Source organism: Pristis pectinata, chromosome 16 (genome assembly GCF_009764475.1).
Source record: "Pristis pectinata isolate sPriPec2 chromosome 16, sPriPec2.1.pri, whole genome shotgun sequence".
Taxonomy (NCBI): domain Eukaryota; kingdom Metazoa; phylum Chordata; class Chondrichthyes; order Rhinopristiformes; family Pristidae; genus Pristis; species Pristis pectinata.
The window spans coordinates 60,795-76,236 of record NC_067420.1 but is presented as its reverse complement, the minus strand read 5'-3'; the positions used below and the strand labels follow the sequence as shown (position 1 = coordinate 76,236).

At 41.0% G+C, this 15,442-nt stretch overlaps 1 protein-coding gene across 5 annotated transcripts in view; it reads right to left on the bottom strand.

The window, feature by feature from the left end:
* Window positions 1–224: 224 nt before the first annotated feature.
* Window positions 225–15,442, bottom strand: part of tti1 (TELO2 interacting protein 1) — a 39,628-nt gene continuing 24,410 nt past the window's right edge. For 2 of the 5 annotated variants that reach the window (XM_052031036.1, XM_052031037.1), the window contains exons 4-8: window positions 12,323–12,474; window positions 8,276–8,416; window positions 7,835–8,039; window positions 6,133–6,220; window positions 234–4,259 (exon numbers count right to left, since the gene is read on the bottom strand). In XM_052031036.1, coding sequence (XP_051886996.1) covers window positions 4,079–4,259; window positions 6,133–6,220; window positions 7,835–8,039; window positions 8,276–8,416; window positions 12,323–12,474 — 767 coding nt within the window. In that variant the 3' untranslated portion in view covers window positions 234–4,078. Of the gene's footprint in view, window positions 4,260–6,132; window positions 6,221–7,834; window positions 8,040–8,275; window positions 8,417–12,296; window positions 12,475–15,442 lie in introns of those variants that run through there. The other 3 variants (XM_052031039.1, XR_007957562.1, XM_052031038.1) reach the window with 3 other exon arrangements.

Genomic DNA, 15,442 nt, shown 5'->3' with positions numbered 1-15,442 from the left:
TTCAGCTTTTAGTGCCACCCCAACCAGTTCTGAAATACAAGCTGCCAGTTTGTATAGGTGCCACTGCCCTCCTGTGTAAGCATGCATAATAGTCTCCTGAACATCTATCTTGCAAGTCCACTAAGTGCCAACTCTAAACCAAAGGTCAGCCTGACAGGGTTGATTGATGGGCATGTGACGAGTTGCAGTTTGAAAGAGTGAACAAGAAATTGCAGAACACCAATGAGCCAGAACTTGTTTTATTTACTGTATTTCAGGGAAAGACCTGTTAAGAATCACAGTTCCAATAAGTTTTTATAAAGTGCTAATAAATTACTTTCTAAATCTGTTTCTTCATAAAACAGATAGAAAAACAGACAAATGGAACAAGATTTTACCCAGCTGGGCTCTTTTAATCAAATCACGAGTAGATTGCCTTTTCTAACATGCCTGAAATAATAAATAAAAGTGGTGGCACATTACTGTGCCCAGTAACACCTGACATTTGGCAGTACTATCACTAATATACTAGATTAGTATTCCTTAACTATAAACAAACCGCCAGGTGATGTTTCATCAGTTGAGTGGAACTGCTGTAAATATGCGAGACAAGGGTTTCTCTTGCCAGCTGCCTCGGATGTTGGATCTGCCTTGACACTTCTTTTAGGTGTACTTTCATGATTACAAGAACTGCACCCACCCATAAACCATTGACTAGAAATTAAAGAATGCAAATTTTACTGTTTTTACCATAGTGTTAATTCATTATACAACCAGAATTGGAAAAGAAATATTATATAATTTTACTTATTGTCTGTCCCTCAATGAACACTTACTTTTATGCAGCCAACAATATGATTTACAAGCATTAACATTGAATACATGTTCAGAATCTAATAGAATTTTTTTTTAAATTATATAAATTGTAAGTTACCATTTGTGATAGGCAGAGAGAGCAGGTACCAAAAGAGTAAGTTAAAATCCAGTACTTTCATGTCTATTGATGTTTCCAAAATTATTTTAAATATCCTTACTGCTGCAATGGGATTTGAACTCAAGTACCTACTAAACTAGCATAACTATGTTTTCTTTCCCTTTTTGACTCCGCAGAAGAGCCTTGGGATTGAGTTTGTGTATTACTGTCTAAAAATTTATTCCTGGACCATTGTGCTAAACATGCTATAACCATATCAGTGCATAGCAATGAGCTGTAAAATTCACTCCGTTATATTCCATTTGCCACCATGCATGGGGATGAACTTACAAACATTCATTTTCAAAACAAAATAAACGTAAAGGTTGAGAGAATGCAACGTTAAAGGATCAGTCAGTTTGAACACAGACCATACATATTCTGTGAGAAGCTTGCTGTCCTGTCAGAAGCGGAGGTTTTGGCTTCCTATCCACCATAATTAATTGAGGTTTTTGTTAAGCAGCATGATTTAAAAGATGACATTAGAGCTGAGAGATCCTAACTATCAGGAAAGGTGGGACATGTTGGAGATCCTTTCATGGGAAAAATAATTGGGAGATGACCTAATGAAGGTCCAAAATTATCGGGACAGATGATGCTTGATCCAACCTGTTCCACGTGCTCAGCCCCATGTCATTCCCATCGATACACTTTTCACAGTAACACAGGGTCAAACATCCTCCAGACTAAGCTGCTATAGTTCTGTCCTGTGGTGCAAGGTCAGTCGAATTGTGACAAGTGACCAAACGGCAGAACCTACAGCCCTTCACCCACACCACCTTCATGGATTTTCAGCTGCTTCTACTGTCAGAGCCTTATACGTGGGTTCTCAGATATAGTTCAAATTTTAAAAATTAATCTTGCTATAACACACTTAATCTTAACTAGTAGAAATTAATTAAAAAATTTTTAAGTAGGTTTAAATTGAATGGGAAAGGAACTGCTTAGCATTTCATTTCAGATTTGTGTTCCAATTCCAATGCATGAGGTCTACAGTTACAGCTAGTGTAAAGCAAAGGGGTCTGTTACAAAGTATGCTGCTGCTCAACAGATTCAAGCTCTCCCTCTGTACTCAGTACCAGGTCCAGTGGTAGAACGGGAGGTCAGACAAATCAACAACTAACCTCAGGTTCATTCCAGACTTCCACAATGCAGTTGCGGAAATCAGGAAGGAATTGACACACATGCTGCAGCTAGCCTACAGATCTCTACAGAACCACCAGCTAGGGAGCAGCAGAATCTGGCTCATTAAGCTGTTTAATAGAGTAGATAAAGAGATGTACCCTCTTGTGGAAAACTACGGCCAAGAGATACATGATGATGACTAATAAATCCATGAAATTACTCAGGAGAAACTTTTGTCCAGAGGATGGTTACAAAGTGGAGCTTGCCACCACTTTAAGTAATTGAAGCAAACAGCAGTTACATTATGGAGAACGTAGATAAGTACATTAGGGATTTATGCATACCAAAATGGGTTCAGATGAAATCAGGTGGGATAAGGCTCAGGTGGACCATAAACATAAAAATAGTCTAAATGGGCTGAATGGTTCTTCCAATGCCATATACTCAATTCCCTATATAAACTCTCACATATTAAACAGAAAAGGCCACGTGCTTCATACACTAAAGATCTTTATTAAAGTCAGATAAACTACTTTGTGCAAATGCTATGCCTGTTTTTTTTCCCAACAAATATGAGGATGAACTGCCTCATCCTAGGCCTGCTAACCACAACAAATGCAACCAAGTAATTTGTTATTGCATCTTTGACGCCCATACAATTCTGCTTTACAGCTACCACCATCTGCTTCTCTTGGTATTAGAATTAACAAAACAGGATTAAAAAAATTTTGCGTTGGTGGGGAGAGTCATATTTTAAGCAGGCGATGATAGATGGCAAGTCTAGGCCTGAGGGCCTGGAATTGGAAATCAAGTTGCTGGAAGTCAGTTCTTACAGGTAAAAGTGGTGTTAAAAGGAAAGCAATGTCAAAAAACAAGCTGTTCTGCAAAAGGGACAGGGGTAATGCATAGCTCCCTATCTCCACTCCACCATTCTTTTTCTCAAGAAAGTAGGATTGAGCAATCAGGAGGAACTTTCTTTAACTCTTATTCTCTCTTGCTATCTGTACCAGAGAGCAGTTTAACAATTGGTAAACTCTCAAAAAAAAGCAAATTATACATGATACACAAGGGGGAGCTACTATTATGTTCCTGTTTCAGGCTATTCTGTAGATAACCAGTAGGACGTGCACAATACTAAAGATATGATGTTCAGACTTATTAGTAGAGCAACCAACATTGCTGTACCTGCAACAGGCGAGATGTAAAGTTGCTGCATTAACTAATGGCAGTTTGTACTTTTAATTGCTCAAAATTCAACAACCTATCATTGATTAGTAATGCATTTCCCATCAGACTCTCTAAAATGGAGCTTTTGGGAACCAGTCGTGAATCCATTAATATCAAACCCTCAGCTTAGATGCACATTAGAAGTGAAAAAACAGGTACATATTTGAGGTTTTTCCAGGGACAGTAAGTTTTGATTAGCTTCTACAATAAAAATATCGTTATTATTCACAGCTCCTTGGATAATATTGATAAGTATTCTAAAGTTGAAGTAGTTTTGTGACTCAACTCTACCTGAAGCTTCTTTAAGACTTTGATTGCAAATACAAAGAGTTAACCAGGGTTAGTGCAATTGCGAATCTCTCAACCGACAGACACGTTAATCACAGAATTTCTTTGTGACTGCCTTGGTATCCTCTAAAGTGCACGATTTATTTACAAAGACAGGCAGAAAACAGTAAGTAAATGTGTTCTGGCCTATCACAGGTCCAGCCTCTGCAGTAACACCTACAAACAAGATGACTGTGACAATTGTTTAATGTGTGGAATCCTTCAATGAGTCATTGATCAAGAAGTCTGTGTATCAACATTTCTGGTGACATGGATGTTAAACAAGCCACAGAAGCTGGTGTTAAGTCCATCAGATGAAATTATGTATCGCAACAAAAAAGTGCCTGCCCTCAAAGCATTTCCAACACCAAGACGAATGTTCATGCAAAGCACTGAATGAGAGGAGTTTTAGTTTTATATAGACATCAACAGGTACCACAACTTGTGTCATAAGCTCTTCAGAAGCCGAGTCACATTATCTGTGAATTCGTTCCTTTGTTTTCCCATTCCAGTGAGCTGGATTGGTGGAAGGCTGGCATGTGGGGGACTGCAAGCATCGGGACTATAAAGTTCATTCAAAATCAGCCAAGTGGCATCAGGGTCAACTTCAGCTCGATGGGAAAAAACACTGGTGAAAGAAAAGACATTAAACATAAATAAGAGGTTTTCCTTTTAAGTGCCTTTGAAACCAAGTGAAATAATTTTATATAAAAGCTGATTGAGGCATATATTTTCCACCAATTTTGTTGCATTTATACTTCTATCAGTCCTCTCCTCATAAACCCTAGGCATTGAGAACAATTGCAGTATCAATCCATCTCATGGAGATCAGCCAATGTAGCATAGGCTAAAAAGTTCCAATTTCTGAGTGGCTCAGCTATTTGGTCTTAATTATTGCATCATTATTGGATTCTTATTTCTAAATTTGATACCCGAGGGGTAATGTTAACATACCTATAAAATTCTCTGCAGGTGACGAATTTAAATGTAGGCTAACCTCTCCTAACACTCAACATTGTAACTTCATCCTTGGGCAGGGAAGTTAATTAGGAGGAACAATGTACAATGTTTGTATTGAGACGCAATACATCTAAAGTGGAATGGCAGCAATACATGCATTGATGCCGTCCAGGCACTTAAAACACAAGCAACAAGTGAAAAGAATATTACCATAGAACAATACAGCACAATATAGGCCCTTCGGCCCACCATGTTGCGCCGACCTTTAAACCACACCTAAGACTTCCTCCCACCTATCCCCCTATTTAAAATTCCTCCATATGCTTATCTAACAATCTCTTGAACTTGACTAATGTATCAGCCTCCACCACCGCCCCAGGCAGCGCATTCCATGCACCAACCACTCTCTGGGTGAAAAACCTCCCTCTGATATCTCCCTTGAACTTCGCACCCATAACCTTAAAGCCATGCCCTCTTGTATTGAGCATTGGTGCCCTGGGACAGAGGCGCTGGCTGTCCACTCTATCTATTCCTCTTAATATTTTGTATATCTCTATCATGTCTCCCCTCATCCTCCTCTCCAATGAGTAAAGCCCTGGCTCCCTTAGTCTCTCCTCATAATCCATACTCTCCATTCCAGGCAGCATCCTGGTAAATCTCCTCTGCACCCTTTCCAACGCTTCCACATCCTTCCTATATTGAGGCGACCAGAACTGGACACAGTGCTCCAAGTGTGATCTAACCAGAGTTTTGTAGAGCTGCAGCATTACCTCGCGGCTCTTAAACTTGATCCCACGACTTATGAAAGCTAACATCCCACAAGCTTTCTTAAATACCTTATCCACCTGCGAGGCAACTTTCAGTGATCTGTGGATATGAACCCCTAGATCCCTCTGCTCCTCCACACCACCCAGAATCCTGCCATTACCCTTGTACTCCACCTTGGAGTTTGTCCTTCCAAAGTGTACCACCTCACACTTCTCTGGATTGAACTCCATCTGCCACTTCTCAGCCCAGCTCTGCATCCTATCAATATCCCTCTGTAAGCTTCGACAGCCCTCCGCACTATCCACAACACCACTGACCTTTGTGTCATCTACAAACCTGCTAACCCACCCTTCCCTCATCCAAGTCATTAATAAATATCACAAAAAGTAGAGGTCCCAGAACTGATCCTTGTGGGACACCACTAGTCACAGCCTTCCAATCTGAATGCACTCGCTCCACCATAACCCTCTGCTTTCTACAGGCAAGCCAAGTCTGAATCCACACGGCCAAACCTCCCTGGATCCCTATCTGATCCTCGCTACTTACACCTTATGTATGCTGCCTTCTTCCTAACTAGTTGTTCCACCTCTTGTCACCCACGGTTCCTTCACCCTGTCATTCTTTCTCTGCCTCACCGGGACAAATTTATCCCTAACATCCTGCAAGAGATCCCTGAACATCGACCACATCATATTAAAAATAAATGCAATGAAAATAGTATAGGGAAACACAAATTCCTTGTAATTTATTTAAATCTGTGAAATGTGAATTACCTGCAGGCTGCTTCCTGAAGTTTCATTGGCTGTCTGCTGCTCAGATATGATAAACAAGCGCTAGCCACCATATCCAGGTCAGCTTCACCTGTAACAAGAAAATTATGCTTTTATCCCCCACCAGAAAGAACAACCCATTTTTATGCCACTTTTATACTTGCCAAGGTGCTAGATATTATAAAAATTGAACATTTTTCAGCATCAACATCAAGCTCAGGTCAGACTTCAGAGCTCATTGAAGACCGAAACCAGCCATCCAAATTCAATATGGTAATATGTCATTTGATACATCTGCCATTCTGTCACCACCGAGTGAGACAGCTAATTAGAATCATTTGAAAGCAAAAAAAACTGCAGATGTTGGAAACACTGAGAAGATCAGGCACCACCTTTGGTTTGAAACAGAGGGTTAACATTCAGATTGATAAAAAGTCATCAATAAAAAAATGTTAACCTTGGAGAGCGCAGCATATTGCTTGACCTGCTCAGTTCTGCTTTTATTTGCAATCAACCCTGTTTCAACTGCACAGCTAATTTGGTGTTTAAAGCAAAAAAAATCACTTTACTGCCCTAGTATCAATTTTTTTGACAGATCAGATACCTGTTAGACAGATTGACCTCAATCCCATAAGATAACATGCTAGTGTTGTTTCATTTTTGAGGTTGATTCAGTTATTATAAGAATGAAAATAGGCATTCACATGGTGTTGCATTTACAACTACACAATCTTATCACAATGTAAGCAATAAGTAAACAGCTCGTCTAGAAGAAACTACAATTACACAGGTGTTGTGTGAAATGGTTCCTTACAGCCTCAAGGATGAAGGACTCTGGACACGAGCTTTGGATATCAAAACTAGTTTAATCACAAAGGCAAACACGGGGAACAGATACACACTCACACACACGCACTGATGCGCACAAACACACAATAACAATGTACAACTTCAGGATATAATATTTCAATGCTTGACCCACACTAGCGTTGGCCCTTAACGCTCCCTGAGTCTGAGTGAAACACTCCCAAACTACGTGGTGATGCACCCTTACCAGTGATCTCTGCAGCGTTGTCTCACTGCTCCTGGGGTCGTCAAAGAGAAAGAGCTAGGGGATTGCAAACCTTTTTATGGTGCTAGGAGGCTGGGTGGAGCCTCACTGTTGTGATTTAAATGGGCCAATGGTTTGGGGGTCAAGGACAAAGGTGCCTGCCACAGCCAATGGTCAAGCAAGTTCAGAGACAAAAGGTACTCTCACACCTGCGGGATGGGTGGAGCCGCACCTTGATTGACAGTAGTAATAACTTCCCATCCAAGGAACAATGCTGTCCTCCGACCAGCAGGGGTCAGTGTTGTTACTGTCACGTGACAGTCATGTGGATTTCTCACACCAATGGATTAGATTTTTCCAGTTTTAAAGTTAATGAGGAAAAAGCCCCAGACTTCTCTGAACATTGTATTGGCACTAACCTCGAAAGGTATAAATCAATGAGTGTGGATTTCAAGAGGTAGTCGTCGCGGTTTGATACAGGTACGTTATATATGAAGAAACCAAAATCAACCACTTCCTAGTTGAATAGTTGCTTAGTGTTTAATCATTAATAGATTTGTTTTTAGTAGCCGTCTTCTTACAAACTTCTATTTAGTTAAAAAGCATGGATTATAGCAAAGAGTTCAAGCATTGACTTTAGAAGTATATACTTACAAAGTTCGAGTTTCTCACATAGTTTTCCAAGTCCCTGAAGCACAGTTAACTGAAGTTTATAGGCGAGTGTGTGGCTATAAATGGGCCCAGCCTTGGCACTGACCGGGGCTTGACTTACTAAAGTTCCAGTCACCTTTGGCAAAATGTCTTTAGAAACTCGGCTCCTCAGGAAATCACCACATGTATTAGCCAACGTGCACAGCACCTAAAAACAAGGTAGAAACCATTCAATACCCTTCATTGTTCATACATGATCAGGAAAAACAAAATCCGTAGAAATTTCTGATATCCAGAACAGACTCTAATATTTATTACTTTGCATTCATAGGCATGCAAATGTATGGGAATGAAGTCAGCATAAAGCATCTTGCTCTGGTTTAATCTAAATCATGCAAGATATATAAATTCACCAAAAACAGTTAGTAGGAAATATAATTCTACCTTGAATGCCCTGAGAACAACGAGGGAATTATCATTGGTCAATCTCTGTACAAGGGGACTCCATGCACGGTGAATCATCGGGAGTAGTTCATTTAGATTATTCTGAAGAACAATCACACACAGTTCCAAAACATCCAAGACCTGTTTAAAACAAATTACAGTTGCAGATATGCAGTAAGCAATGAAGCAGTTGGTTGAAGAGATTACAGTAAGAGCAGAGATGTGCTATATATTCATTGTAATTATCTTGTACTCAGAAGCAAGCACTGGTTATTAAGAAATTTTATTGTGCTAAGACAGGTTGATTGAAATACATTTATTGTTACAATTATATATTAGATCTAGGATTTGTGGATTTAACTGTTTTGTATAAGTATTAAAAAATAAATTGCCCTTGGTCACTGAAATATTCTGTAATTCAAGTCTATCCTCCTCAATTGCAGTTCCTCCATCACTGTTTGTGTCATCTGCAAATTTGAGTATGTCACCAAAACTGAGTACGTCACCACCATCACAGGCTTTATCAGCAAGTGCGTTGAGGACTGTGTACCAAAGAGGACAATATGGCTGTTCCCAAACCAGAAACCATGGATGAACCAGGAGGTCCACTCCCTACTGAAGTCGAGGACTGCTGCACACAAATCTGGTGATCCTGACCTGTACAAGAAATTGAGATATGACCTTCGGAAAGCTATCAGGGATGCCAAGAGACAATACCGATTCAAAAGAGAGTCCCAGACCAGCTGTCAGTTATGGCAGGGCTTACATGCTAAAACAGGCTACAAAACGAAGACGGGCTGCACAGTTATCAACAGCGCATCTCTTCCTTATGAGCTTAATGCATTCTATGAGAGTTTTTAAACAGAAGGGAAGTGGACTGTCACCACTCACACTGACAGCCTCCAATGCAACTGAACCTGTGATCACTGTCGAGGATGTAAGATCGGTCTTCCGGAGAGTGAACACGAAGAAAGCATCTGGCCCAGATGGTGTCCCTGGCCATGTGCTCAGATCTTGTGCTGATCAGCTTGCCGGAGGATTTGCAGACATATTTAACCTCTCCCTGCTTCAATCTCAGGCTCCCACTTGCTTTAAGACCACTATCATCCCGGTACCAAAGAAAAGCAAGGTAACGTGCCTAATGACAACTGACCAGTGGCTCTGACATCCACCATCATGAAGTGCTTTGAGAGGCTGGTCAGGACACACATCAACTCCAGCCTCCCAGACAACTTAGACCCAATGCAATTCGCCTATCGCCAAAACAGGTCTATAGCGGATGCCAGCTCCCTGACTCTACACACAGCTCTGGAGCATCTGGACAGTAAAGACACCTAAGTTAAACTATTGTTTATTGACTACAGCTTCGCCTTCAATACTGTAATTCCAAGCAAACTCGCCACCAAACTCCGAGACCTGGGACTCAACACCTCCCTCTGCAACTGGATCCTTGACTTTCTGACCAACAGAGGATAGGTAGCAATACCTCCAGCACGATTATTCTCAACTCTGGTGCCCCACAAGGCTGCATCCTCAGCCCTCTACTCTAGTCCCTATATACTCATGACTGTGTGGCCAGATTCTGCTCTAATTCCATCAACAAGTTTGCAGATGATACCACCGTAGTAGGTTTTATCTCAAATAACGATGAGTACAGGAAGGAGATAGTGCTTAGTGACATGGTATCATAACAACAACCTTTCCCTCAATGTCAACAAAAGAGCTGGTCATTGACTTCAGGAAAGGGGGTGGTGTACATGCACCTGTCTACATCAACAGTGCTGAGGTTGAGAGGCATGATAGCTTCAAGTTCCTAGAAGTGAACATCACCAATAGCCTGTCCTGGTCAAATCATGTAGATGCCACGGCCAAGAAGGTTCACCAGTGCCTCTACTTCCTCAGGACGCTGAAGAAATTCGGTATGTCCCCTTTGACACCCTATCTGGATGCATCACGGCTTGGTACGGCAACTGCTCTGCCTAGGACCACAAGAAACTGCAGAGTTGTGGACACAGCCCAGCGTGTCACGGAAACCAGCCTCCCCTCCTTGGACTCTGTCTTTCCCTCTCACTGCCTTGGCAAAGCAGCCAGCATAATCAAAGACCCCACCCACCCTCTTCACTCCTCTTCCATCAGGTAGAAGATACAGGAGCCTGAGGGCACATAGCACCAGGCTTAAGGACAGCTTCTTCCCCACTGTGATAAGACTATTGAACGGTTCCCTTATAGGATGAGATGGACTCTGACCTCACGATCTACCTTGTTGTGACCCTGCACCTTATTGCACTGCACTTTCTCTGTAGCTGTGACACTTTACTCTGTACTCTGTTATTGTTTTTACCTGTACCACCTCAATACACTCTGTACTAATGCAATGTAACTGCACTGTGTAATGAATTAACCTGTACGATCGATATGCAAGACAAGTTTTTCACTGTACCTCGGTACAAGTGACAATAATAAATACCAAAATTTACTAATCGTACTTCCTGCATCGTATCCAAGGTCCAGTCACTGATTCCTGTGGCACACCACTGGTCACAGGTTTCCATTCGCAAAAGCAATTTCAATTTTAAAATTGAAATAAGAGTATATTTAAAGTGAGCTCAATTTTAAAATTGTATATTAACTGTCTAATTCTACCCCAAAGCTGTTCTGTGGCAATGGATCCAAGGTACATTGGGACATTGAATCCAAAGGTGGCTTGTTTATAGGAAGCAGAGAATAATGTTAGAGGGTTTAAACAATTAAACATTAATATTTTGATTAAGTTTTTTTTAAATTTACAGAGTTTAATTATTTACGGATTTTAATTGCTTTTAAATGTTTCCAAATGTGAAAGACTTTGAAAAGGATTGAAGGTCTTTGGCAGCTTTGCTGCCTGGTGAAGTTAGTGGATGTGCACCAGACTTCAGTGTAGGATAGCAACAACATCTGCCGGAGAATCTGCAAAAGGTCAGTAGTATGACAACAGTGAGTGTGTGCTCACTGCTCACTATTGGCATCAAATTCTGGATTACTAAACCACCTCTCTCCTATATTGTTGCTGACTGTTCTAATTTATATTTCAACATTTTAAAAGTTTTTTTTTTAAAGTCAACTCACGCTTTTCATCTTTTCCAGACACAAGTTAAAACTCTGCCACCAAAACTATTAACTTCTTAGACCCAAGAAACATGGTCTCAGAATTGGATCACAAAGCATCACATTTTTGTGTATTATGTAACCTTGCTTCAATGGAAAAAAAAACTGAAAATTGGGGATTCTTGTAGAGCTAGTGCAGTGGCAGAGAGGATTTTGGATAAACTCAATGGCCTCAATGCATGCTGGAAGACAATTCCATAATTCTTATCAATGCATGCATGGCTGGCACTATTGTTGGCTGCATGTTGAGAAAGGTGATGCTTTGTGATTCAATTCTGAGACCATGTTTCTTGGGTCAAAGAAGTTAATAGTTTTGGTGGCAGAGTTTTAACCTGTGTCTGGAAAAGATGAAAAGCATGAGTTTTCACAGTACTTCAGTGTGACTTAAGATACTACCTTTGCCTTCTGGTCTGCTGATTTTGAGTCTACACCAACCCCCTCTCAAACATTAATCCCAACATCCCCTCCTGCCAACCACCAACACGCTCCAGCCTGTTTGTTGGTCCAACACAATTCAACTACTAAAAACATCTTACAGCCACTGAACAGTTTCTAGGCTGTCATTGTAATTGGCTAAAGCCATTCTTCAAGAAAAGGAAACAGAAATCCAGAACTACTTTAATTTTAAAAAAGGTAAATAAAGGTAAAGGTATCATTCTCAAGAAGTGACAGGGAAGACAGAAAAAAGGATTTCACATACTTTGGGATTTCAAATAAATACCTCAACTGGGTTTGTTCACTCTGAAGTTGTGTTTTGTTTTAAACAGAATCTCAGATTATATTTGGTCTTACTCTTAGAACAGTTTTCTCTCAGTGGAGAAATAAAATATGCAACTCAAAAAATACCCAGCAAGAGTTTGAAGATTTTATATTCTACCTTCCAGACATAGAACAATACAAGACCTTCAGTCGCAATTTAATGCTTTTGTCTGATAAGAGGTGAATACATCTTTCCATCACATCCTTAGTCATTTGGATATGAGCTGGTAGCTCTTTCTTCACATCAGGGTGATCACAGTTCACAGTGGGTTCAGCTTGATTGGAAATTTCACATTCTAAAACAGAGCACATACAGACACACCTCAAGGCTGTTAGAAATCTGAACTGTCATCAACACATTTTAAAACAGTGACTATCCAATAAACAAGGTCCACGGTTGAATATCAGAGCTGATCATCCAAACAGTAATAAATTTAAGATTATTGGTTCCTGGTCTTTCACATTTAGACAAGAAAGTTCAAAAACAGAAAATGCCAGAAATACTCTGCAGTTCTGATGAAGGAATCATTGACCTAAAATATTGACCTCCGTTTCTCTTCACAGGTGTTACCTGACCTACTCAGTGTTTCTGGCATTTTCAGTTTCCATCTCAGATTTCCCACATTTGCACTCATTTCCTTCAAAAGCATAAAAGGATGTCGCTATGACACTAGTCAGCATCCCTAGTTACTTGGCAACATGAAAGAGCAGAGCATTAAAAGATTTTATTCACACAAAATACCATATGGATTTTCCAACCAAAGGACACAGTCTTGTACATGAAGGGCGAAAGTTCAGGTTTTTGCTTAATTATGTACTTTGCTAAACAAAAACAAGGCCAGATCTGAAGGGCTTCAAAAGCTTCCCTTGAAATTATTTTTCTCTGAAGCTCTAATAAGTCTCCGGAGTTTCCCAAAATAGAGGTCCCAACGAGAGAGAGAACGATACTGGATCTCCTCCTAGGGAATGAGACAGGGCAGGTGACAGAGGTGTGTGTAGGGGAACACTTTGGATCTAGTGATCATAATTCCATTAGTTTCAATAAAATTATGGAGAAGGATAGAACTGGTCCTCAGGTTGAGATTCTAAATTGGAGCAAGGCCAATTTTGATGGCATCAGAAGGGATCTGGCAGGCATGGATTAAGATAGGCTGTTTTCCAGAAAGAGATGCTTGCTAAGTGGGAAGCTTTCAGAAGTGAAATATTGAGAGTACAGAATCTGCACGTTTCTGTTAGAATAAAAGGCAAGGTTAACAGGTTTAGGAAACCTTGGTTATCGAGAGATATTGAGGCCCTGGTAAAGAAAAAGAAAGTGGTGCATATCAGGTATAGGCAGTTAGGATCAAATGAGGCACTTGACAAGTATAAGACATGCAAGGGAACACTTGAGAGCAAAATCAGGATGGCAAAAAGAGGACATGAGGTTGCTCTGGCAGACAAGGTGAAAGAGAATCCCAAGGGTTTCTATAGCCATAATAAGAGCAAAAGGGTAGCAAGGGACAAAATTGGTCCTCTTGAAGATCAGCGTTGTCATCTATGTGTGTGGCGCCGAAAGAGATGGGGGAGATCTTAAATGAATTTTTTGCATCTCTATTTACTCTAGAGACAGACACAGAGACTATAGAACTGAGGCAAAAGAGTAGTGAGGTCATGGACCGTATCTGGATTATGGAAGAGGAGGTGCTGGCTGTCTTGAGGCAAATTAAAGTGGATAAATCCCCAGGGCATGACAGGGCGTCCCCTCAGACCTTGTGGGAGGCTAGTGCAGAAATTGCAGGGGCACTGGCAGAGATATTTAAAACGTCCTTAGCCACAGGTGAGGTACCAGAGGACAGCTATTGTTGTTCAAGAAAGGCTTTAAGAATAAGCAAGGAAATTATAGGCCGGTGAGCCTAACGTCAGTCATGGGTAAAATTATTGGAAGGCATTCTAGGGGACAGGATATACAGGGGGCCTGATTACGGATAGTCAACATGGCTTTTGCGTGGTAGGTCATATCTGACCAATCTTAGAGTTTTTCAAGGAGGTTACCAAGAAGGTCGATGAGGGAAAGGCAGTCGATGTTGTCTACATGGACTTTAGCAAGGCCTTTGACAAAGTCCCACATGGGAAGCTGCTCCAGAAGGTTATGTTGCTTGGCATTCAGAATGAAGTAGTCAATTGGATTCAACATTGGCTTAGCGGGAGAAGCCAGAGAATGGTAGTAAATGGCTGTCTCTCTGACTGGAAGCCAGTGTCTAGTGGTGTGCCGCAGGGATCGATGCTGGGTCCATTTTTGTTGTCATCTGTATTAATGATTTGGATGATAACACAGTAAACTGGATCAGCAAATTTGCAGTTGACACCAATATTGGGGCCGTAGTGGACAGCGAGGAAGGCTATCAAAGCTTGCAGCGTGATTATGACCAGGTAGGAAAATGGGCTGAAAAATGGCAGATGGAATTTGATGCAGAGTAGTGTAGGTGTTGCACTTTGGGAGGACAAACCAGGGTAAGACTTACACAGTGAATGGTAGGGCTCTGAGGTGTGTGGCAAAACAAACACAGGTAAATAGGGTCGTGAAGAGAGCTTTCAGCACATTGGCCTTCATAAATCAAGGCAGTGAGTACAGGAATTGGGATTTTATGTTGAAGTTGCACAAGGTGTTGGTGAGGCCAAATTTAGAATATTGTGTGCAGTTCTGGTCACCTACCTACACGAAAGATATCAATAAGCTTGAAAGAGTGCAGAGAAAATTTACAAGGATGTTGCTGAGTCTTGAGAACCTGAGTTATAGGGAAAGGTTGAGCACAGGAGAATGAGGAGAGATCTTAGAGGTATACAAAATTATAAAGGGTATAGACAGGGTGAATGCACGCAGGCTTTTTCCCCTCAGGTTGGGTGAGACTAGAACTAGAGATTATAGGTTTAGGGTGAAAGGTGAAATATTTAAGGGGAATCTGAGAGGAAACTTCTTCAATCTGAGGATGGTGCGAGTGTGGAATGAGCTGCCAGCAGAACTGGTAGAGGCGTGTTTAATTATAACGTTTAAGAAAAGTTTGGATAGTTACATGGATGGGATGGGTTTGGAGTGATATGGTCTGGGTGCAGGTAGATGGGACTAGGCAGAAGATCAGGTCGGCATGGACTGGATGGGCTGCAGACCGTGCTTCTGTGCTGTAGTGCTCTATGACTATGACTAAGTGATTAAAACATTACATAGTTTTAGTGCAAAGAACAATAAACCTCTGGACAGAATTGTTGAGAATATATTGGCATTTACCA